Genomic DNA, 27,297 nt, shown 5'->3' with positions numbered 1-27,297 from the left:
AATATCTGTGTCCTCACACACGATGTTGATTCTTCCTACGTCACTTTCCGCCACCTTAACCATCTGATGTACGATTATTACTTCCGCTACTTCGTGGTATGTCATGAGATCGTCTCTGTGAAAGACAATACCATCACGAATTTCAACTGGTGCAGGGTCAACAGTGGTGATGACTAGACTATTCATGCTGCTTGTTCTGTGCTTCCTGAATGAGAATCAGACATATCAGATCTATAACCTGTACCTTATTTTCAGTGACTGTAAGGACTGCTTTCTGAGGTGGCAGTGGAGTATGTAACTGCAGTTTGTGTCGTCGGATTGCTTCGTCACCAGCTCGAGCTGTCCGCGTTCCACTTTTAATGCTGAAGTCGAAGTAGTGATCGAAGATAAGATATGTATCCTGGATTGTTAACTTTTTCATCTCATTCCTCGTGAAGCCTCGACAAAATCTGCCACAGTTCCTTGATTCGGTTTATAACCCAAATGATAGCACATCCATCCAGTATTTCTACCACTTGCTTCTAAATTAGACGATGTGACACAGCCATCTAAGACTGTTGCAACCCTAGTACCCGCGTGAAAATGAGATTCGTGTCATACACATTGTTTTCAACCCTTACTGCCTAGCGATGATTCTGCTCTCAGTTCATTGACTGTCATTTCAATAGCCACGTCCACCTCCTCTTGACTGATACTAGATGCTGCTGAAGCTGACTTCACTGACCGAGATGAACAAAACTTCTTGTAATTGTCGGTGTGGTTTCTACCATCGGCTGCATGCAGATCACTCACTGCCCCAGCCAAGTCTGTGAATCCTATCAGTACTTGCTATGCAAAGTTCCTTCTTGCTTCCATCTTCATTACAGAAGAAATAACACCTTTCTCTTAACTCTACCTTGAAGATATATTTTTGTTTTCTTCCGATTAATGTTTGCTGATCAATTACTGAAGGTGAAACAAAGAAGTCAGAACTCAAGTTCTGTAACAAATCTCTTAATACAATGTCCAAGTTCCACATACTATCTGAACAACCTGTTTCTCCATCTTCAGTTTATGTAGTTTGGATGACCCTGTCAGCTTGGGTGACTCTGTACACGTGGTCGCGGTTCAACGTCTCATCCGAACAACGGTGCTGCACACGTGGACACGGTTTAAGGTCACATCCGAACGACAGTGCTGCGGTTCGCCTGTTCCTTCCCTTTTTATATCACTTTAGGCGCTTAACTGTCGGAACAGTTTCTGCTTTACATGGCCGTAACAGTTGAGATTATCAATGATGGAGGTCTTCATTCGCACATTCCGCAGAAAACAGTTGTGTGGTATTTAATGGAAAGGTCTTATCTGATTCTGTACCCCTCGAAACATGGGGTTGGATGTCCACCTTTTTGTTCTTGATACCATGTGGTCCTTACTGAAATGACTTCATCCGATTCTTTGCCCCTCATAACATGGGGGTAGACACCAAAATCTTTTTGACACCATTTGCATATTGTACGGATTGCCCAAGGATGACAGTGGCATCACACAGATTCTTGAAGAGCACACTACAGAGGAATAGAAAAGGCAGAAAAACTTTGTACGGACCGCATTGCAAGGTTCTCCAAAAATCTTTGGTTTAGCAACCGGACTACAGCCCCATACCAGCACCATGAGCATTTTGTTTATTGAGAAGTTGTTTTAAAGATATCAACACATTCACCCTGTGACTTTGTAAGTGGGTCAATGTCATTCATTTTAACAAACTTGGTGCCTTTCGGATCATGTAAAACATGAAAACAGAAACACTGTCCTTAAAGTATTTACATAAATGACAAACACAAGTGTATAGTAGCATTTATATTTATTTTGTCTTCATGCCAATGAATACCAATGCAATTTATTAGAGAGAAATACATGGATAATCATACAAAGGTGAGTTTCGTTACTCGTTCTATAAGCAGAGCTATATTTCGTCCCCCAACAGTATAGCAGTAGGTTTTTATTTCCCCCTCAATATACATTTAGTCCTGTAAGTCATGGTTACTCTATCAAATAAATCCAAATAATAATTACCAAGGTTATTGTTTCATCTTATTTACTTTTTTATCAATTTCCAACATGTATAGTAAACATTTTACAAAGGAAACAACAATGTGTGTAGAAGTCTAATAAAAGTACCAGCTGTGTATTCTCCAGTAATGAGTATAGTGTTCAATTTTGAATGACAATGATTTCTGACTAGATGTAATGTGAACTTTTGATTTGTCTATTTGGATGTATTACTTTAAACCTTCTAAACTATATTGCATGTCATACTCAGTGCAATAATTTCTTAAAAATGAAAAAAAAAATATATAAATAAATGAAGTTTTGGTAAACTTTAAGAAAAGAAAATCAATTAATGACTTTTCCTGATGTTTTCTCCAAAACAATGTAAGAATTTATTGTTACAAAAGTCCCTGATTGGAAGAATCACCAAAGAAAATTTAGGAATTGCATTAGATCACATGTAAGTTATTGCAAGAAAGGTTTATGGAAACAAAAATAAATGCATTAATACATGTTTATATGTTTATGATGGCATGAGAAACCAATGTGTTAATAGTTAAAAACTGCGTATAAAATCAGACTACGTTACCACAAAAACAACCATTCAAACGAAGACAAAAAATAACAATAAGGCATACATATACATTGTTTACAGGACACTCACTAGTAATACTTTTGTTTTACAAATTAATTATGAATGTTACAATCATAAATAAAAATGGAGTACACAAACATCTATGCAAGTACAGAGATCCATAATAATTGCAATGATTGAATGTATGACGATACTATTGGACCCTATATCTCAGTAATATATAGACATATTTACCAGGCTGATTATGCTTAAGATAATACATATGTATAAAGAGTTCTGGCATAAAAATATTTAATATGCTGTATGACTTTTAGATAGTTTAACAAATATATTCTTAAAGACATTTTGACAATTTTATTTCCTTCCCTGTTGAAATTTTACAAGAGTTTTCCTATTGGTTATTTAGACAGTTAAGATATTTCCCATCATATCAACATCACATATTTATACCACAAATATTATGGGGGAACATTGTAGTGATTGGAGATCTGTAGAACATCTCTCCTTACCATGGGTTATCATTGATACACAGAGGATGATTATGATGGATTGTATTCATCACATCTCAGTAATATTAGGAAATACAAAACAATTAACATAAAATGTCTACTGAAGTCAATGCACCAAATTATGATGAGGAGTAACAACAGGTTATCAGTAGAACTGCACACTTCTTCCATGGTTAAGTATACCCCTATAACACCTGTGGTGAATCACACAACAGGTTATCAGCAGAACTGCACACTTCTTCCATGGTTAAGTATACCCCTATAACACCTGTGGTGAATCACACAACAGGTTATCAGTAGAACTGCACACTTCTTCTGTGGTTAAGTATACCCCTATAACACCTGTGGTGAATCACACAACAGGTTATCAGTAGAACTGCACACTTCTTCTGTGGTTAAGTATACCCCTATAACACCTGTGGTGAATCACACAACAGGTTATCAGTAGAACTGCACACTTCTTCTGTGGTTAAGTATACCCCTATAACACCTGTGGTGAATCACACAATAGGGATTCTTATCATCCCCAGGGAATAGCGAGTTTACTATCACACCTATGTCACCCTAAACATGGTGAGTCGACCTTCCTCAATCACTCCCTAGCGTTGTGAGGACACCTCTTTCTTATCCATGGCTGGTGAGTTTACTGTCACACCAAGGGGATGACGAATCCATTCCTATATATATTACCTTGGACATGGTGAGCCTGTGCCTATAACACTTAGGTCATAGCAAATCCACTCCTGTATCCCCCTAGTCATGGTGAGTCTACTCCTGTAACACCCTGGACATGTTGAGCCTACTCCTTTATCACCTAGGACATGTTGAGCCTACTCCTATAACACTCTGGTCATGGTCAGCCTTCTACTATAACACCCTTTCCATAATGAGTCTAATTCTGTATCACCCAGGGCATGTTGAGCCTACTTCTATATCACCCAGGGCATGTTGAGCCTACTCCTATATCACCCTTGACATGGTAAGTCTATTAAAACACACGGCACATTGAGTCCTATTCTTAATAGGATCATATTGGCAAGAATATCTAAGAAGCATCTGTAAAGCTTGCTGCTAATTTCGAGTTAAGACCCTTCTAAATGAAACAGTTTTCACAAAGCTGATTGTCATTCAGTTGACAAGATATTTTTATGACTGTTGGAACTACTAAAGGACATACGCAGGTGTTCAAAGCAGCTATTTTGGCAAAACAGTGATTTTACATTACAATACAGAATCCTGGAAGCATCACACTATAGTTTACTGTTACACATAGCAGAACTACTATTTAAGGTAAAATTACAAAACTGCATAGAAAAACAATTACCCTCTCAATCATCAACACTAAACTTCACTCTATCCCAGACTACAGAGCAAACACAACACCATACATTGGTGCATCTAGGAAGCATGTAAAAATTTACTGTACTTAAACATACCTTGTATGAACTGACTTGTAACTGCTACATGTGTGTTTGGTATGATTAAATTAATGCCTTGTTCCAAGTACTTTAGTGATATTATCACCAAAACAGATGCTTAGTTCCCAGTGCTTAGGTCTGTTACTATCATAGGGATATGTACCATGCCAGGTCCCTAGGGCAGGCACAGATGCTAGTCAACACCTGGTCCCTAGGGCAAGCACAGATGCTAATCAATACCTGGTCCCTAGGGCAAGCACAGATGCTAGTCAATACCTGATCCCTAGGGCAAGCACAGATGCCATAGCCAATACCTGGTCCCTAAGGCAAGCACAGATACTAGTCAATACCTGGTTCCTAGGGCAAGCACAGATGCTAGTCAATACCTGATCCCTAGGGCAAGCACAGATGCCATAGCCAATACCTGGTCCCTAAGGCAAGCACAGATACTAGTCAATACCTGGTTCCTAGGGCAAGCACAGATGCTAGTCAATACCTGGTTCCTAGGGCAAGCACAGATGCTAGTCAATACCTGGTTCCTAGGGCAAGCACAGATTCAGTGTTTGGTTCCTAGGGCAAGCACAGATTCCATGTTTGGTTCCTAGGGCAAGCACAGACTCAGTGCTCAATTTCAGGTCCCTCAGACAAGCACAGACAACATTTATTTTCTGGTCCCTACAGAAAGCAGGCACAGCACAATCCTCTACCTTCATAAAGTGCCATTAACAGAGATCACTGATAGTACATTCGAAGACCTGTTCCCCAGGGTGGAAGGATGGATGTCTTTTGGTATTAGGGCAGTTTTATCTCGTATGACAGCAGTAGATTAAAACAGTCAAAACTGATCTGACAATCTATCATATAAAAACTGACAAATTGTTTAACACAATACATAAACAATAAGTCCATTAAAGTACAGCTAAAGAAAACTCAAGTCCACTTGAAAGGTCAAAGGTCAATTAACCCTTGAGGCATGAAGCTGCCATATCCACCAGGTAACTGTATCAGATGTCTCAAATGAAACCTTTTTGAAACTGTCATCACATCCTTTGACATATGGACTCTTCTATCACCTTGTCAAGTATTGTACTGTGAGCAAATCTTATATTTCATCAATCCTCCTGCCCTCTAGGTGTTGGCTAATAATCTCCAACAGCTAACATTTAAGTCTCTAATGAACACTGGGATCATGATGTCTGCACAGTATTTAACATTTCTTGTCACCAAACTTGTCAGATGGTATTGGTCCAAATTTTACCATCTGAGTAAAAAAAGGCATCTTCAATGCTGTTTTTTAGAATAACCTCTTCTTGTCTTTTTTCCCTGATCTGAAAAGGATATAACAATGTACCAACTTTATTAAACTATATAGAAATATTTTATTTATTCTGAGAAAAGTTGACTTGTTGAAAACCTTATAATAAATGTTAAACTGAAGTTCTCAGTTTTAACTCATACAAATTATCTGGTGACCCCTGTAGATACAAACCACATTTATTTAAACAGTTGCAAAACAAGTTATCCAACTTACACTAATGACTCTTGTTGACCTGAACTGAAGCATGCAATGGTTCTTAGTGTGTACACTGCAGTACCCGGGGAAACCCACATGGTCAGGCAGGTAACCACTTAATTTTTCATATTCATCTGGGAAATTACATATTTTCTAATAATCATCTACAAACATATCATCCGGTGAATCTTTTACCAACATATTATCTGATGGCCCCTCTACTTACATATTATCTGATGGCCCCTCTACTTACATATTATCTGATGGCCCCTCTACTTACATATTATCTGATGACCCCCCCTCTACTGACATATTATCTGATGTCCCCCCTCTACTGACATATTATCTGATGGCCCCTCTACTTACATATTATCTGATGACCCCCCCCTCTACTGACATATTATCTGATGTCCCCCCTCTACTGACATATTATCTGATGGCCCCTCTACTTACATATTATCTGATGACCCCTCTACTTACATATTATCTGATGGCCCCTCTACTTACATATTATCTGATGTCCCCCTCTACTGACATATTATCTGATGTCCCCCCTCTACTGACATATTATCTGATGTCCCCTCTACTGACGTATTATCTGATGTCCCCCCTCTACTGACATATTATCTGATGTCCCCTCTACTTACATATTATCTGATGACCCCTCTACTTACATATTATCTGATGTCCCCCCCTCTACTGACATATTATCTGATGTCCCCTCTACTTACATATTATCTGATGATCCCCCTCTTCTTACATATTATATGATGTCCCCTCTACTGACATATTATCTGATGTCACCTCTACTGACATATTATCTGATGTCCCTTCTACTTACATATCCTTACATGATCCCTTTACTTACATATTCTCAGAAGATCCTTTGCCAGTAAGGCCTACAGAATCCTCCCAAGTGGATTTTTCCTTTTCAAATTGTTTCCATTTCTCATCCAGTTCCTTCTGTTGTTGTTCTAAGGACTTTTTCATCTGTTCTGCTCGTCTTTGCAACTATGAAAATAATAACAACACTGATTGTAAAATTGCTTTTTAGGATAATTGTACTCATAAAATCCACAGGTACTTATATGCAATCAGTATGTAACTGTCACTTTCTAAACACATAATTTCGTGGAACAAAAGTACTCGGAAATGTACAAATTCCAAGTGTTAATGAAATGTGGAATATTTCCACTAAATAACAAGTGCTTAGTTTTGAAATCATCTGGAGGACTGTGATTGGCTGGTTACCACAAGATCTGACTATCAGTTGTGCAGGACTGTGATTGGCTGGTTACCACAAGATCTGACTATCAGTTGTGCAGGACTGTGATTGGCTGGTTACCACAAGATCTGACTCTCAGTTGTGCAGGACTGTGATTGGCTGGTTACCACAAGATCTGACTATGAGTTGACTGATGGGCATTTACTCATACCTGACTATTTGTTCAACTGATCCTTCAGGTAATGGTGAAAACCCACCATTTGATGTGTATAATGACTGATGCTTTGACTTTTTGTTGACCAGACGGAGAGTAAAGGGATTGAGAAATCATGCAGAACACCCTATTTATGATGTTGATGACAATAAATTTTACAATAAAACTAAACAATCTAATTTCTCTGACAAAGATCAGTCATTAGAACTTGAACAGCAACCTACAACCAGGATATGGTTTCCAGGGAGAAATGGTTGTGGAACTTTGAAACTAGACTTATGTCAATATTGTACCAGCAGATTTAGAGATCTTGCCATTTCCATGATAAATATTCACACAAAAATCATTTTAAGATTCAGCAGTTGTTGATGGATTGTTCCAACACACAGTCCACTGGCAGTACATAATAACACTTACATCTGCTTCAGAGTCTTTGAGCTTCTGTTTCTTCTCCTTGACTTTCATCTCAAAAACTTGTTCCATTTCTGCTTCCATCTTTTTCATTTTGTTGTCGTGTTCACGCTTCTCCTCTGCCATCTGTGACAATGGGTCTCTGTAACAAATGACAAATGACATGTAACCATGGTAACACATAAACAGAGCACCAAGTCAAAATGGTGAGTATTTCAGTTATGTTTTACTAATGTTTGTATAGTAACTTAACAGATTATACGGTTTTATTGACCATGATGAAAAAGTGTAGACTTTTAGAGATTTAGACATCTTTTCAATAGTTGTTTTAAAAAAAATTTCAGACTTAATACTGACGATCAGTGAGTACCTATGCAAGTCATCAGTCCACTGCATCATTAGTGGATCATCACCACATACATTACCTTTGTTAGTTATCATTTTGGCATATTTAGTCATTTTAACGTTTGCTTCCAGACAGCATGCTTGTAGTCAGTAGGTGTATTTGTGCATGTTTGTCACCAATAGTTTATGTTCTTTCAATGTATTTCAATTGTATTTCCTAATCAAATTATGGTCGAAGCATAAGGATTTCTTGGGCTGAGTTCAATAAACACATTTTATTTTTAGATATCATAACAGCTAACCAGGTTCTGGCATGATTCACTTCCTATTTTTTCTAGGGACCCAGACCTAATGTCTAGCAGAACACAAATAATCTATTTCCCTGTAATGATGTAAAATTTCAGATATAGGTGATTGTTAACATTGAGACAGGGCTACTGTATCAAAGTCGCGACTGTCACAGCTACCATTTATAGGTATAAGATGGTCAGAGTAGATTGAGAAACATTTGTACTCAAATACATTCTTCGAAATGATAACACAGAGGATAAGAAAACTGTGATATAACACGGTGACTATAGTTAACTACCTAAAATACTTACTTGTTACAGTAATGTTTACCTGGCATTTGTTTAATGTCACTGGGTGGAGTTTAAGTAGAAATATTATAAATTAAGCCTTGTTTACCTGAGGTTGAAGAGACAGTTGGCCAAGAGTTTCAGAGGTCTGACGGACCAAGACCAAATAGTTCCTTTGACTTTATCAGTGATTTCTTTTCAAGTCTTTTAATCATTACATCAAATCTAGATCTAATTACTCAATTTAACATCATCTTGTTTCACTTTGAATGAATTTCTTACTTGGACATAGAGCCTGGTTTGACTTGCTTGCTGTCTCCAGTGGAGGGGGCTAGTTTGCTGTATCTGTAATTCTCATAATGAACGTTATTTGTGACATCCTTCAAGTCTTGCATGTGTGTTCTGAAAAGAAATTATTTTTTGGATTACAATTTCAACATTAACTTGTCAGTTCAGGAATGTGTCCTCTCAATGACAACAAGTGTACAGGACATTTTAAAACAAAGTATGATAACAAGCATTAATGTATTTACTGAAGTAACAATTTAACAATAACTATCACTTCTATGACTTTTGTTATAGATATCAGCATTAACATAAAACCATATCTTTACATAGCTATTATAGAGAATGGAAAGATTTCATAATAGCCACTTTAGAGATTGGAAAGATATTTCATGATATGTAGCAAAATTATAGTCACTATAGAGAACAGAAAGATATTTCATAATAGTCACTATAGAGAACAGAAAGATATTTCATAATAGTCACTATAGAGAACAGAAAGATATTTCATATTAGTCACTATAGAGAACAGAAAGATATTTCATAATAGTCACTATAGAGAACAGAAAGATATTTCATGATATGTAGCAAAATTACATAATCACTATAGAGAACAGAAAGATATTTCATGATATGTAGCAAAGTTTGTCACAGGTTTTAGTTAGTTTACTATCACTGTTTTCTACATATGATAACAGGGAATCTGTTAATGCTGGGAGGAGCTGTAAAATGTTAGGGGATAATGCGTGTCGTGGAGGCCTATTAGGGGATAATGTGTGTTGTGGAGGCCTATTAGGGGATAATATGTGTTGTGGAGGCCTGTTAGGGGATAATGTGTGTTGTGGAGACCTATTATGGGATAATGTGTGTTTGGCCTGTTAGGGGATTGTGTGTGTTGCAGGGTCCTGTCATGGGATCATGGTTGTCATGGAGGCCTGTTAGGGAATCAGATGTGTTGGGAAGGCCTGTTAAGGGATCATGTCTGTTGGGAAGGCATGTTAGAAGAGCATGTGTGTAGGGAAAGCCTGTTGGGGGATTATATGTGTTTGATAATGTAGCAGTTGAATCTGTCTTACCTGATAAGCATATTTCTGAGGGCTATGAAGTCATTGTGCTCCAAATTTTCAACTGAAAACAGAAGATTGGTATTTAACATTTTTTTTTTTTCAAGTTTGAAAGTTCATGGATTTAAAGAATATATACAAATAAATCAAACTGAATACAGAAACATATTTTGACTAACATCATTAACAATAATAACACCAATCATGAAGTATTTATAGAAAACTACAGAGGACACTCACCCTCTACAAGGCCCCACGGGTACTGTCTGCCACGCACTCTTTTACCTCCAGCTTCTATGACTCTATTGCTCCCCACCACAGCAAATGGCACACGGTCCTAACAATACACAAGAGAATGAAATATGGCCACTGTACTGTGAAAGTACATACTACAATGGATTACAGACTTGAGACTGGTCTTGTGTCTGGATCTGGAACTTGTGATCTCTGATACCAAATCACCTCACCAAGAAATACACAAAGCTCTGTAAACAAGTAATCAAAACTACTGTCACCATGCATGGTGACATCATAAAAAAATTTAAAAGTTTGACATGTCATTCTCTTATCCTTTCATAACAGCACAAATTGTCCTATAATTCAAATTTACATGCAAAAATATAACATGAAAGTATTCAGTGAAGAAAACAGAATTTATGTGATGAAATAAACATATTGTAACAAAAGTTCATTATGTAGATTACAAAGCTTTGATATTGATTAGCAGTCCATTCATATTGCAATTTACAAACAAACAGTTGCATTATTGAAACATAAAATATTAACCACATGGTCCAGCATTGTTCTATTACCTACCCGTAATTTTTTCTGTATCTTACTGTCCTCATCATCATCACACTCAGGAAACTCGTATATCCTGATTTTATGACGGGCAATTTCATTTAAAATCTGTCAACAGAAACATTAAAATTACAACATTTTTATTTCAATATGGCACTTAATAAAGCTTATATTGATTACCATATCAAAGATATAATAATGTAGAACTACTGGAGAATTTGTGAGAAAGGAATGAAAGTTTGAGGGACTTACTGTCTTTTTGAACTCACGGCATTCATCTGGTGTGAGCGTGTCAGCCTTGGCAATCAGAGGGATGATATTTACTTTGTCATGAAGTCTTTTCATAAATTCTACATCTAATGGTTTTAAGCTGAAATACAAAATAAAAAACATCATGATCTACACAGAGATGGTTCCAGTTAAAGCTCTGTAGAGATCAGAAATATACTGTTTCGCAGTGTCTTGATAAAAGATTTTGTATACTACAGCTATTATAATTTATCATATAAGGGTGGGAGCCTTTGAAGCACTTACCCATGCCCTGTTGGGGCGATGAAGTACAGACAGGTGTGTACTCTATAATCTGGCATTGTGATCCTACTGACTCGGGACTCAGAATTGAGGTAATCATCATATTTGCTATCGATGAAATCAATGACTGGTTGCCAACTAGAAAAGAAAAATATGGCATCACCGAATTATAACTGAAATATCAATACTCATATTTGTTTTTAGTAACAAAGTAACAAAAATGAGCTGCCAAGGAGACTGAATCTATTCCAAACTAGTAGGAAAAACTGTAAGAGATATGTTGTGTGATCTTTTATTGTATCTTAGGCCAGTTCAAAAGATGCCCGACACCAATACCTTCATCCTGCATAAAGTTGACCAAACATGTAGTTAACTATGGTTACAACACTGAAACTTCTTTTTCATAGAAGACACTGCAGGCTAGTGCACTCACAATGAGCTCTTAAACATCTGCAAGGGGACATAACTCAAACACCCTCAGACAAATGAGCATTGTGTCCAGCAAGCAGCAAGGCCTACGTGTTTGACCTGTGGTACTATCAAATGGATCACATCTTTTAAAGTTGGCTAAAGTGGGGTCAAGTTTTATACCACTTCACCTCTAGTAAACCCATATCTAACATTGTGAAGGGTCTGAGGGCGTGACCCGAAACATGATCCTACAGAACAGCCACTGTGTGTCTAACACTACAACTAACATACAAAGGCTACAAGTAGTATCACATATCTTAAACATGGATCTTTATTTGTATTTCGACCTCAAGTATTTTATTTGTCTAAAGTGATATATCATCAATAACACATATCCTCAAGGCCAAGTAATATCATCCAAATGTTCCAAAGAAACCTCTTACATATATATCCTTTGATCACACTAACTTTGTTTCCATTTATCCAATTAGCTTTCACACTTTTGTTTGACACTTTTCATAAACTACAGGAGATACCAGTATTATGATAAAATGACTAGAGGTACAAATATAGAACAAAAGAGTCTCTTATGTCTGTAGTATAACTTTATCATTAGAGGTAATATAAGATTGTGTAAGGTTGGTTTATCAAGGCCTGGCTATGTCTCCTGGGGATAGAGTAACCCTTTATCAGCCAGTCTGATACAGGAATGGGCTGATTTCCACCTAATGAGGTGTTAGTGAGACTGTGATGTGTGAAGGGGGTCACTAACCTGGACTACACATACACAAATCTCTCTCCTAGACTATGCCACTGAGAGAGTATCTAAGTCTACCTGATGAATTTTAAATAAACATTTGAAAATAATACAGTATTTAAAATTAGAGGCAATAAGAGGTTAATCAAAACAGTCTGACCATATTTTTTATGTAGATTTTATTGTTTGCTGTTACTTCGATAAAAGACCCAATGTCAGATAAAGATTACTGTCAATGCTATAATACTAATATTACTAATGCTAATGATTGAATAATTCAGCCTATTTGTTTCTGCTCTAAAGATATTAATCACAACACTTAACAAAGTGGTTTGATGTTGACATCAATTTAGGAATCAACAGGTTGACCACCCTTTTAAAGACATGTTTCTAAAGTTTCCTAAAAACCACTTACCAGTTACTATTATCTACTGCGTCCCCAAATCCTGGTGTATCCACAACAGTTAGTTGTAATTGTACCCCATTTTCCTTCAACACGGTTTTAGTTGTCTCTACCTGCAAAAGCACCAATCAAGCTTTATAAAGGAGTTAAACTGGTTTCCTACTTTTTTAGGAAAGAAATCTGACAATTTTTTTTAAACATTCAGATGTTAGTGTTTAGATTCCAAGGCAAAGATTAAAAACAAAAACGTCATTTTTATTCAACATTGCAATAATGTCTCATTAAATTCCACTTTTTCTAGAAGAATGGCAGAAGAAACCAGAAGACAAAACAAGAATAAGAAACCAAGCAAAGACATTTTGTCCCAAACAAACAATCAAAGATAACCTATTATTCTCCATATTGGTATTCAGAGTGTGGTTCAATAAGATTCCAATGTACAATTTGAAAACATCTTTAATATGCCTAACTCTTCCAGGCTATACTTTCTCCTTTAGACACATGTTGTAGCATTTCTATAAAATACCTAGCTTCAGTTCCTTTCAATTAACTCAACCTCTCCTGATTTTCCTACCCCATTGCTTGCCTGCATTTCTTTCTCTTGCCTGTGTCACTTTCTAATCTGATTCTGACCTCTTTCAAATAAGTTTGTAATGTTTAGCAATGAGGCCGAAACTTGTGCACTTTAGAAAAGAACTAGAAAATGATTGTAAGATATAAATGTCCCTGCTCCAATCCGAAATTTTATCAACATCTGACAGATTTCTTTGAAGGTAATGGTGACCTTGACCTGAGAACATTGAGGTATGAACTCTACTGAAGTATTGCTATAGTTTAACAATGGGACAGAAAAACCACTAAATATTACTCCTCAATAAACCCTGAAAAAATCTTTCCCCATAAAAGTTTGACTGAAATATATGACAGAATCTGGGTTATAAGTGGTTCAATAACTGCTGTGTTACTGAAGTTTAGACTGCCTTACTTTGACAGTTTTCTGTATGCGATGGGAAGGGCCTGGATAGTCCCCACTGTAAAGGTCAGAAAGGAACAAGGAGTTGATCAGTGTGGATTTTCCCAGTCCAGATTCGCCTGAAAGAAAAAAAATGATATAAATTATACATTCTGAAGTAATTTAATAGCAGACTGCAGAGAAATTAAAGTGTCTTCAGAAATGTACAAATTGTCTTTAGTAGAGGCACATCTAATTGTGACTTCTATATCATTAGATTTTGAAGTTATCTATCTGAAATTTACCCTCCTGTACATAAAATAGGCTATGTTTTACCAAGAGCATACTAGATTGAATGATTGATAGTAAAATGTCACTTATATGCAAATCAGTGTAATGCAAAGTACATGTTCTATTACAGATCTATGATATGTTGCCTTTTGACAGATCTATGATATGTTGCCTTTTGACAGATCTATGATATGTTGCCTTTTAGCTGATCTATGATATGTTGCCTTTTGACAGATCTATGATATGTTGCCTTTTAGCTGATCTATGATATGTTGCCTTTTGACAGATCTATGATATGTTGCCTTTTGGCAGATCTATGATATGTTGCCTTTTGACAGATCTATGCAGGGTTTTCCATAATTTTGTTAGTAGTAGGCTGTGTAGTGAAAGTAGGAGGCTGGCCTGCCATGTACTTGTAGTCGTGTACGGAACATTATTATGGAACTGGATTGGTGTAGGCGGCCAAATGATCAAAGTAGCCGGTCAAATTGGCCGGCGACCGGCTTTTATGGAAAACCCTGTCTATGATATCTTGCCTAACCTTTTTGCTGACATAAATCACACTTTTCTTGAAATTTTCTGTGAGGTTGTCTCCCTTTACTCTCTTAACAGACAATCCTTAGCAAAAAATTTTGATATTCTTGAAAATATAAAGGATACAGTCTTTGTCATAATTGATCTCATTTCCCATTTTTTTGCAGGTTTCAAATTTTCTGATGGTTGTGTCATAATCTATGATGTTTATCTAATATATGTGGGCCAAACATATGCTTAGAGACAACTTTTTGGCGAGATTTACACCTTAAGACAACGATACAGGGAGGGAACATGTGCAGAACAATTTTGTTACAGAATTATACATTCACTGCATCCTGTACACAGACACACTGCTCTGATATAATCATCTTTTTTATCAGAGAAATGTCTTCATGCACAAACTGGCCTGGCAAAGTTCCAGAAGTTACACAGTGTGTGAAATTGCAACCGACTGGCACAGCATTCCTCTACCACACATGATAATGTACAGACGATTGGTAACCATGCAATTATGATCAATGACAATGTAATGAGTACAGGAAAGGGTGTCACTTAGAGGCAGTGAAAAGGGAGAAAATCATAAGAAGGGTGACAAGAGCAGTGAAAGGCATCCCTGAAAGGCAGCGAAAAGGTGGAAGAGTACAGGAAAAGTAATGTCCCTCAGAGGCAGTGAAAATTTGCATGTATAGATATATCTACTGATGATACCACAGCCATGTATAAACCCACTTTTGAGGAGACTTGGTGTTATTTGGAAACAAAATATAAATAAACTTGATCGTGGACATACCCTTTGGACACAAAAAATGGCTAGATACACACAGACTACTGGTGCAGTTTATTTCACTTTACAATGTAGGTATGAGTTCAAACAGGACCTGTCCTGATTTATGAGGAACAGGAAGTCTGGTGTATCCACCTTGAGAAGGTGAAGGCCATCTGTCAATGACTCCCTTTTAAAATTACCGGGAAAGTAAATAGTCAGGGATCTGTTTACAGAAATGATAGACAACTAAACACATGTACTGTCCTGACATATATGTCTATTCCTGGCAATTGTTTTACTTATATAAGTGTAAGGTGCAGGTAAGGGCAACAATGTCTGAAATTTATACTAAAAAACAATCCTTACACTAGAAATTGTCTGTAGGACATGATTATGTTGACCTTGAAACAGGAACTAATCCAAATTATTGTTGACCTTTGTATAAAGTTATTTAATCAAACTCCCTTCAGAATGAAAAGAGACAACATTTGTTGACAGGCTTTTCAAAGGGGAAACATGGTTAACACTATAATGTTTCCCTATACCCAATTAAGTTTGGTATTAATCGTTTATTTTTTACATGGAATAGCAATAAATGAAAAATATGGAATAAAAAATAGATAAGGCATCAGAGGCAATTTACAAGTCTATCTTATAACTGTTCACTCCCTTATACACAGGAAGTTATCAGAAGTACACAAATAACAGGAAGTTGTAACTCAGCTTCATCATTACACACCTGCTCATCTAGACCTATCATCAATTACTTGTAACCTAAAATTGCAATTTGATGCCAATTTTACACATATATTTACAACTAAATAGATGAATAACTGACAACTTTCAGGAATATCTTTATATGAATGATTCTAGTCAGCAGCAGGCAGGCAAACTTATGGTACTTTCAAACAAGAAATTGTGAAGACTTTCAGAGTAACAAAGAATGGCCTGTGGAATAATGCTTCATCAGCAGGTAAGTTGCTGTACAAAATGGGAAACCATGGGAAACAAAAAGGGCCAAAGAATTCCTAGGATAACAAAGTCAAATTACTAAACTCACAACACACATGGATATAGAGAGTGTGATAATTACTGTCCCTACATCTCCACACTGTCACAGATACATTGGTGATACAGATGATGTCAAGGGAGATAATTACTGTCCCTACGGCTCCACTCTGTCATAGATACATTGGTGATACAGATGATGTTAAGGGAGATAATTACTGTCCCTACAGCTCCACACTGTCACAGATACATTGGTGATATAGATGATGTCAAGGGAGATAATGACCATCCTTATATCTCCACACTGTTACAGATACATTGGTGACAGATATATAGATATATATAGATACAACATCTCATTGGACACTTGTCACTTCAATATTTGTAAGAATAGTATATACTGAACAGACAAAGCTGACATACTATACATAGGATATCTCAATGGACACTTGTCACTCCAACATCTGCAGATATCATAAATGTTTTACTGGCCCTCTGATGACAAGCTGAATGTTTCCAGCACAACAATTTTATCCAGTTGTGACCAGGCTTCCTAACACTCATTCAGCAATAAAAAAAAAACTGCCAAACACATACATGCAAACATCTCATGTTTCAGAAGAAAAATTACCAAGACGAACATGGTCCCTAAACCTTATCTACTGCCATAAACTTGATACCACTGCGCCATCTACACCAATGTTCTACTGAGGTCTCAGAGAATGGAGTTTCACATGCATTTGGTGATGTTTGATTGATTTAACTGCTGTCCTGTCAACTCTATCTTTGTGAGGTATGCCATCCTCTAAACATTAGCTCTTTTTTATACCACCATGTTTATATGCCTGTACAGTCAAAACACATTGGATACTTCATTGGCATCAATCTAGATAATGTGAAATTTTTTCCCATTGGAAACTGTTTATTTCTATCAATAGCAGTTAAGGAATAAAATTCATTTGACATACATTATGTCCTAATTATTTTTTAATTGGTGACTAATGTCCTGATGCTAATTCAAAAGTACTTATCCTGCATTAAACTTAGGAGACCAACGTCCTGACTCAAAGTCAGGGGTGGACAACAAAATAAAATTTGTTACTCTACTGAACAGCAATAGAATTAGGGAAAATATCCTGGATGGTTCAGTAAACAAACATCCAAAAGTGAGTCATCCAGAGGATTGCTAACATCAGATAATGCTTCAAGATACAGTTCATTACATATAATTCTGCTCAGGTTATTCATACTGAATTAGAGAACCTTTGAAGGTCAAATCAGGCACACCCAAGGCTTGCTCTTAACAGTGAAACACAGAGTCTGACTAAAGAGGAAGAGAAATTGTATTGTAAGTCCTTCAAAACAATGGGTTTCAAGTATTCCTGTTGTACAGTAATGTCTGGATAAGTATGGCTTATATGCAATATGATTAAAAAAATATCTCACAATAAGACTATTATTTTTTAAAAACATTTCAGAAAAAAAATCCTGAAAAGTTTTGCTGACAAATGAACTCAATTTCGTTGTAAAGAGAATATTCCTTGTAAAAATTAACTGTTACTTTGACACTAGAACAACAGTAATACATAATACATAATAATATTATGGGAAAGGAATTAATATATGGGAAAGGAATTAATATAAGCTTTAAGCTTGTTTTCCCATCCCATAAGATTATGCGTACCTGTCTGTAATTAAATGCTTATTACTGAATAAAAATATTGTTTAAACTAACAGTAATACAGATTCATCTCAGTTATCCTCATACTGGATCTTAGTGAAAGTTTGACTAAAATCCAGACAACCGTAATACAGGTTCATCTCAGTTATCCTCATACTGGATCTTAGTGAAAGTTTGACTAAAATCCAGACAACAGTAATACAAGCTCATCTGAGTTATCCTCATACTGGATCTTAGTGAAAGTTTGACTAAAATCCAGACAACAGTAATACAGGTTCATCTCAGTTATCCTCATACTGGATCTTAGTGAAAGTTTGACTAAAATCCAGACAAATTACCATTGAAATTGGTAATGATGAACATGGCCTTGAAACTCTAATGTAAGAACTCTGGCTAAGTGTTTTGAAACCTACATAAGTATTGGACAGGAGAGGCCAATGCTATCGTCCATAATCAAGTGCTATCAGCTAGATACTTTTGTCAATTGCACATCACATGTTACCTACATTAATTTACATTTTTTATACACCAGCTATTCCTTAAAATTCTTATAAGTTAAGCAATATTTTCCAGTGTTTTGTCATTCAATTTATTAGTTACCCTAATTGATGAAATAAATTACCAGCCATGTCACAAAATAAATACCTTTCACTATGTATACTACCAATGAAACATCATTTTAAGTAGTTAATGGTAATAATGAAATAATTATTAGAGGTTGTCCAGATATTCTACATTAACATGTCAGTAGTGATGGAAAGCGTTAAAAGGTTTCATCAGCTATATTACAGCATCAAAATTGGAACTCTGACAGAAATAATCATGCAATATTCTGTTCTAAATTATATATGGCATTACATGTAGTCTGTTGTGACATGTGATAACAAACCAGGAGTGGCTTGTGATGGAATTCATCTTTCGATCTTTGAATTTGATGAAATTGTTGATTAAGTAGAGTGACTTGGCAATGAGGCAAAATGTTACTGAATTCGTAAACAAAACTGGCAATAATTAAATTCGAGAAGGAAATACAGAATATGGGAAACCTGGCCAGCATGCTGCAAGTTATACATGAGTAGAACATAAGGAAAAATTGTTTTTTCTGTGTGTAATTACTACAGCTTGAATGAATGTGGCTAATGAAAATGTATTTACTTAACATACAAACAATAACAAATATTTAAGCAGGGTCTTGAAACATTGAGAGAGATCTTAAGATGCATGTAATCTATGCTTTGCAGTTTTATCCTAAAAACATAGCTGGTCATCTCCATGACATAAAGTTTATTATGAACATCCCCTTATATCAAACAATGACATTCACAGTGTAGGCTGTTTATACTAGGGTTTTATTTCAGCATATATGTTCATATTAAAGAGTTGATATGTAAATATATTGTGCAGATTTACGAATCCAACACATTGAACATCCACACTAGATTATTTTCTGGATTTCCAAACTAACTGTTCTGTCTTCACTCTTTTGATGACTAAAACAAAGAATGAGCAGGCTGGCCTTCAAGTGGACCCACCTTGAGCTTTGTGTTACTTTTCCCTCTTCAGATGTTTTTCTTATGCATTTCCCAATTCTATTTGAAAGTTAAGTAAACATGACATGACCTATATGGTTTTTTTTTTCATTCATAAGTTAAATAGAGCAACTGGTATCTAGCTGAGTACATGTATAAAGGTTTAATAGTCAACATTACCATTGATATACATTATACTTAATACAGAAATTCAGAAAAAGTCAACTAAATACTGACCCCAGATTGTCCAGGTTACCACCAGTAATAGCTTTAGGAATTTTAGAGATTTCCAGGTTATATTAAGGATACTAGAACAAAGTTACAGTCTGTGATTTCCTTTCTAACATTTTCTTTCCACATCATTTTATCTTTATATTTCTCTCCGTCATGTCTGAATGGCATCTCTATGTAAATAGAAGAAGACTTTAAAGAGATACGCCCAACACAGAAATGCTATTCCTGCCCTTGGACATTTCACATGAACTTTATGTATAGAAAGACCCTTTGTTTTATAAAAGCTAAAATTCCTCTCCTATATAACATCTCACCTAGTAACCAGAGTTTAGATGAAGATTGAGCTATGCTGTATACATCATTATCTCCAGTTATGTCAGTTTCTGATGTTATAATACTTCAAAACAAGGTTATTATCTGCTGCTTTACTGAACAAAAACATTTTTGAGCTAATCCAACCAACAAAAATTGTGTTCCTGTCTGGTAAGACAAATATATGACAGGAAATCAACCAAAATACATTAACAAGTACTAATTGTAATGAGGACCATTACAAATGTCCCCCAAACGTCCCCTTCAGCAGTTAATGATCACAATAATCAGACCTGCAGCCATGCCAAACATGGACTACGCCATTTTGCTCCTAGTGCCACTTAATACATGTATACCAATTTTCACGAAAATCGGACAATATCTAACATTTGGCCAAATTTTGACCACAGCTGACCACTCAGATGACCGATTGGAAAATTTCAAGTGGCCTGCACTCCACCTTGCATGTATGAATATGTATGTCAAGTTTTGTTAAATTCCATGCAACATTTTTGAGAAACGCGTCGGAAACCTCGCCAGCGGAAGAAAGAGGAAGAAATAATATAAATAATAATAATAGGAAACGGAGCAAACACAATATGTCCCCCCACTTCATTTGGTGTAACTAACTATAACACTGACAACTGTACAGGTGTAACTGACAACTATAACACTGACAACTGTACAGGTGTAACTGACAACTACAACATTTGTATCTATATATACAGGTGTAACTGACAACTATAACACTGACAACTGTACAGGTGTAACTGACAACTATAACACTGACAACTGTACAGGTGTAACTGACAACTATAACACTGACAACTGTACAGGTGTAACTGACTACTATAACACTGACAACTGTACAGGTGTAACTGACAACTATAACACTGACAACTGTACAGGTGTAACGGACAACTATAACACTGACAACTGTACAGGTGTAACGGACAACTATAACACTGACAACTGTACAGGTGTAACGGACAACTATAACACTGACAACTGTACAGGTGTAACTGACAACTATAACACTGACAACTGTACAGGTGTAACGGACAACTATAACACTGACAACTGTACAGGTGTAACGGACAACTATAACACTGACAACTGTACAGGTGTAACTGACAACTATAACACTGACAACTGTACAGGTGTAACGGACAACTATAACACTGACAACTGTACAGGTGTAACTGACAACTATAACACTGACAACTGTACAGGTGTAACTGACAACTATAACACTGACAACTGTACAGGTGTAACGGACAACTATAACACTGACAACTGTACAGGTGTAACTGACAACTATAACACTGACAACTGTACAGGTGTAACGGACAACTATAACATTTGTATCTATATATACAGGTGTAACTGACAACTACAACATTTGTATCTATATATACAGGTGTAACGGACAACTATAACATTTGTATCTATATATATATATGTGTAACTCACAACTCTTCCATTAAGAACACTACAGGTGTAATTGACATGTCAACTAACAACTAAACATGTATAGTTGGCAACTCTTATTGATAACTGCAGGTATAACTGATCACTCCACAGGTATAATTGACAACTGTGAATACCTCACTGAGCATTGAATTTGGCATATTGTTTCAAATTTATTTGACATATTGTTCCTGATTTCCACATCTTCCAGAAATTTTCCAACTTAATGGAATTCCTTTTTCTATGTTTTTTTTTTCTTACCAGCTATTTATACAAAGTATCCAATCTATCTATACAACAAGAATAAGAAGTATAACATCTATATGCACACAAGTCATTCTAGCACTAGACCACTAAACATTTGGGTATAAATGACTCATTCACTGAAAAGTCTGCCAGAAAGCACTTGAGCTCACTTTGTCCCTGTCTTGCCCTCCTAATATGATCAATAGTACTACAGCTATTACTACCACACAAGCTTAGTCTCCATATCTCATTCACTTAGCAGCCAGCTGTTTGTCTCCTCCAGTATCTCCTGTTCTATGTCTGCAATGACTGTAATACAGGGAACATGTCAACTTTACCACTGTCAGCATTTATGATATTCATAGTCATCCATTTTTTCATATCCATCCAACTTCAGAAGCAGTTGAAGAAGTATGCACGAGTAATTCATAGAACCACAATCTCAAAAAAATCAATGGTAAGCAACTGCTTAACATGAAATGGAAAATTTGGTCATGACATTCATAGATGATATGGCTGTCATTTGTATATGGATTAATTACACAATTATCCCATAGAGTGGTGTTAGATTTTATTTACTGCAGCCAATGATTTGCAATGATTTACTAGAAAACGCAGCAGGTCTGGGTGTGTATAGGCTGTCCCCAGATCCTCTTCAGCTCCCTATGATGAGATAACTACAGTAATATTTATAGAGGTGAATAATCTGCAATCTACATCCTTCCCTTTACAACATGACAACAACTATAAACTGAAATGTACAGTCATACTAGAGGTATGCTGTTTGCATAAGCTCTTCCAAATTTGCTGAATCTCATTTTTCATGATTTTTTATCTTTGATTCTTCAACACAGAATCTTGATGAGATGATGCATTACATGTATAGATAACATGAAATAGTAGATAACCCTGTCCTTCCCCAACCCCCTCACCAGCTGTAGGGGGTGGGGATGCAGGGGAGATTTTGACAAGCTGAAGATTGCAGCACCAAACCAACAAGGTTATATCTCCGTCACAAACAGAACCTTCTTTAAACAGGACACAAACTTCTTACACAAAGTTTTCAATTTATTTTATCTTTGCTTGCCTTTTTAGCACAAATTAGAAATATTTTGGTGAAGTAGAAATTATGAGACATATCAGCTGATTCGGCACATACATAAGCTCAGGTCAATTAAATACAGTATCATTTTGTTTTTTGATGTAATGTGATATTGCTACACTTGATATTAACTGCATAGTTTAAATTTGATTTTCCTGTAGCAGTAATACTGCAGTATGAAACAGTAATAACATTCCTAAGATGTAATTATACCATATGTCACCTAATGATTAAAACATAACATCTGGTTTCATGTTTCTAATGACCCAGACAATACAGGCTACACCAGATTTGCACCAAGACTATTTATCTGGTAGGGATCAAAACCACACACTGCTGGCAGACATGTACCATACCAGTTACAATAAACCCCCAAGTCTCACTGTTGACAGAACTGTACCTGTCACTTCTGACAGATATGTACTGAACAGGTACAAAAAACACCCCAGTGTCACTACTGACAGAACTCTACCACGAAGGTTTTAAAAAACATGTGAATCACTTCAGACAGAACTCTACAATAAATGCTTAAAAACACACCCCAGTGTCAAAATTGTCAAATAAATGTGAATCATAGCTGTAGCATTTTCAGTTTGAATAAAATTGATGAAAAGGCTAAGAGTTACAGCATTTTATGTGAAAACCTGTGTATAACAAACTGGTAACCATGGCAATCAAAAGTCTGCATGCACATATGAATATAATCCTAACATCCCTGCATTGTTTTATTGAAATCCTTCTGCAACATAAGGAGGACTCTGGAAAAGAACTATCCCATCATGGGTCTCATTTGGTTACCATAGAAACCAAAATAATAAACACCCCAGTGACACTACTGACAGACATCGACCATACAGACTACAATAAACATCCCAGTGTCACTACTGACAGACATCAACCATACAGAATACAATAAACACCCCAGTGTCACTACTGACAGACATCTACCATACAGACTACAATAAACACCCCAGTGTCACTACTGACACACATCAACCATACAGACTACAATAAACACCCCAGTGTCACTACTGACAGACATTTACCATACAGACTACAATAAACACCCCAGTGTCACTACTGACAGACATCTACCATACAGACTACAATAAACACCCCAGTGTCACTACTGACACACATCAACCATACAGACTACAATAAACACCCCAGTGTCACTACTGACAGACATTTACCATACAGACTACAATAAACACCCCAGTGACACTACTGACAGACATTTACCATACAGACTACAATAAACACCCCAGTGTCACTATTGTCAGATATCAATCATACAGACTACAATAAACACCCCAGTGTCACAACATTGTCATTCATATTCCTTTGTCACAACAACATATATATATATATATGTAACATCGTTCATATTCAAGTGTACATGTTATTTCCACGAAATTGGTTAATAAGTCTATCAGGAGTTGCCCATACATAATAATTCTACAAAATGACACTGGCATCATTACAGATAGATAGCACACTCAACATAGGCTCCAATAACATTCTAGTGTTACCACACACAAACATGTACCAAAGACAGTGTATCTGTCGTTTGTTATAGATATAAGGACTATCCCCATGGCTTGGACTATGTACTGCTATAAGTAATCTCTTCATTCCACATTTGAAGAGAAATGCTGGTTTCCTTAGGCTTGCACAATACCATCTGTGTGTTTTTAATTACAGGCTAGACACTCAGAGACACATTTGGCCCACATTCATTGAGCTAGCTTGTATATACAGACAATGAAGAGCTGTTCACTTAGAAACTTTATATGCACACATAGCAAAATAATTACCTTATTACCTCTTTTTCTCTTGGTAAATTTAAATTTATGATCATGATGATGAGTGAGTTTCAAATCTTTAATTATGATGATGTGTGAGTTTTAAATTTATGATCATGATGATGAGTGAGTTTCAAATCTTTAATTATGATGATGTGTGAGTTTTAAATTTATTATCGTGATGATGTGCGAGTTTTAAATTTATGATCATGATGATGAGTGAGTTTCAAATCTTTAATTATGATGATGTGTGAGTTTTAAATTTATGATCATGATGATGAGTGAGTTTCAAATCTTTAATTATGATGATGTGCGAGTTTTAAATTTATGATCATGATGATGAGTGAGTTTCAAATCTTTAATTATGATGATGTGTGAGTTTTAAATTTATGATCATGATGATGTGCGAGTTTTAAATTTATGATCATGATGATGTGTGAGTTTCAAATCTTTAATTATGATGATGTGCGAGTTTTAAATTTATGATCATGATGATGTGCGAGTTTTAAATTTCTGATCATGATGATGTGCGAGTTTTAAATTTCTGATCATGATGATGTGCGAGTTTTAAATTTATGATCATGATGATGTGCGAGTTTTAAATTTCTGATCATGATGATGTGCGAGTTTTAAATTTCTGATCATGATGATGATGTGTTTATTTTATAAAATGATCCTGGTGATGCTTTCTGATCTCTGAAGTGTTTCATATGTATTTCAGTAATTATCCGAGTTGTTTATGTCTGAAAAATGTCGGAAATTATTTCCAAGTAAGATTTACTTACCCACAACCATCAGTGTGAACTCAAATCCCTTCTTCACAGATTTTCTGTACACTTGATTGGGTAAACTTGCAAACCCAACATAACCATCTAGTTCTTTCGTTCCCTCGCCATACTTTTTGTCCTTATCTTTGTCTTTGCCATGGTCTACTTCCTTTCGTGGAGGTTCCTGAATTCTTTCACGATCCACTCCAAACCGAGAACTCGGATCAAATTTTGGCAGTTGTGCTGAGGTATCTCCACCTTTAAAGAAGGCTTCTCGCTTGGCAGCATTAATCTGGAAAATTAATTAACACAATCAAATGAAACATTTTCATACTTGATGCAATGGTGATCTCAAGAAAACAACTTCAGTCATACCAAAGTAGGTCACTGTGACCTGGTCAACAGACAGTCAGAGAGGATTTAGTCAATCAGATACCAAAGTAGGTCACTGTGACCTGGTCAACAAACAGCCAGGGAGGATTTAGTCAATCAGATACCAAAGTAGGTCACTGTGACCTGGTCAACAGACAGCCAGAGAGGATTTAGTCAATCAGATACCAAAGTAGGTCACTGTGACCTGGTCAACAAACAGCCAGGGAGGATTTAGTCAATCAGATACCAAAGTAGGTCACTGTGACCTGGTCAACAGACAGCCAGAGAGGATTTAGTCAATCAGATAACAAAGTAGGTCACTGTGACCTGGTCAACAGACAGCCAGAGAGGATTTAGTCAATCAGATACCAAAGTAGGTCACTGTGACCTGGTCAACAGACAGCCAGAGAGGATTTAGTCAATCAGATAACAAAGTAGGTCACTGTGACCTGGTCAACAGACAGTCAGAGAGGATTTAGTCAATCAGATACCAAAGTAGGTCACTGTGACCTGGTCAACAGACAGCCAGAGAGGATTTAGTCAATCAGATAACAAAGTAGGTCACTGTGACCTGGTCAACAGACAGCCAGGGAGGATTTAGTCAATCAGATACTGATTGCGCGACAGTCAGTGTATTACATATTTCATCATATACTTACAATATGCTAAAACAAGGTATTGATTAATTATTTTTTAGTGATATAATTAGATATCAACATTCGACCTGTATTAAATTACAATCTATCTTTTATGACTTTTTTATGGATTTAAAGTGCTATCCTGATTTCATCATGTCTGACTTCAAAGTCTTTTCTGATATCATAAGACAAGGTGTAGCAAAGCATACTCATGTCCCTTCATGGTTTGTCTAATTCCATCTTGAAAGGTAAAACCATTTGTTTAAAGAGAAGAAAAATGATATCACAATACCTCATTTTAAGAAATACAAGACTTTACATGGAGTCCTGGATGTTATTCAAGATAATCATAAACATCATTGTTCCAATACCAAAGGAAAAAATATTACTGTAAAGAGATTCTTATATACAGCACAATCACAGGCAAGCACTTTCTCTTTTTCGGATGAACTCAGAATGGCCAAACAGAATTGAAAAAAAGATTTTGTGCAGAAACCAA

General features: G+C 36.1%; 1 protein-coding gene and 1 long non-coding RNA gene across 4 annotated transcripts in view; one reads left to right on the top strand and one right to left on the bottom strand.

The window, feature by feature from the left end:
* Window positions 1–1,823: 1,823 nt before the first annotated feature.
* LOC132557561 (septin-7-like) overlaps window positions 1,824–27,297 on the bottom strand; it is a 45,194-nt gene continuing 19,720 nt past the window's right edge. For all 3 annotated transcript variants that reach the window (XM_060222059.1, XM_060222057.1, XM_060222058.1), the window contains exons 2-13: window positions 25,807–26,080; window positions 14,074–14,180; window positions 13,101–13,201; window positions 11,521–11,655; window positions 11,239–11,356; window positions 11,002–11,094; window positions 10,426–10,522; window positions 10,198–10,249; window positions 9,119–9,238; window positions 7,920–8,055; window positions 6,932–7,074; window positions 1,824–5,878 (exon numbers count right to left, since the gene is read on the bottom strand). In XM_060222059.1, the coding sequence (XP_060078042.1) occupies window positions 5,845–5,878; window positions 6,932–7,074; window positions 7,920–8,055; window positions 9,119–9,238; window positions 10,198–10,249; window positions 10,426–10,522; window positions 11,002–11,094; window positions 11,239–11,356; window positions 11,521–11,655; window positions 13,101–13,201; window positions 14,074–14,180; window positions 25,807–26,080 (1,410 nt within the window). In that variant the 3' untranslated portion in view covers window positions 1,824–5,844. The remainder of the gene's footprint in view (window positions 5,879–6,931; window positions 7,075–7,919; window positions 8,056–9,118; window positions 9,239–10,197; window positions 10,250–10,425; window positions 10,523–11,001; window positions 11,095–11,238; window positions 11,357–11,520; window positions 11,656–13,100; window positions 13,202–14,073; window positions 14,181–25,806; window positions 26,081–27,297) is intronic.
* LOC132557562 (uncharacterized) lies at window positions 16,502–17,611 on the top strand. Its single transcript, XR_009554518.1, has 2 exons — window positions 16,502–16,607; window positions 17,262–17,611. It is a non-coding gene; the product is annotated as an uncharacterized LOC132557562 (long non-coding RNA).

Source organism: Ylistrum balloti, unplaced genomic scaffold (assembly GCF_031769215.1).
Source record: "Ylistrum balloti isolate Yb309-2 unplaced genomic scaffold, AGI_CSIRO_Ybal_v1 Utg370696, whole genome shotgun sequence".
Classification (NCBI taxonomy): domain Eukaryota; kingdom Metazoa; phylum Mollusca; class Bivalvia; order Pectinida; family Pectinidae; genus Ylistrum; species Ylistrum balloti.
Note: the sequence above shows the minus strand (reverse complement) of the source record. Positions and strands in the feature narration are given on the sequence as shown.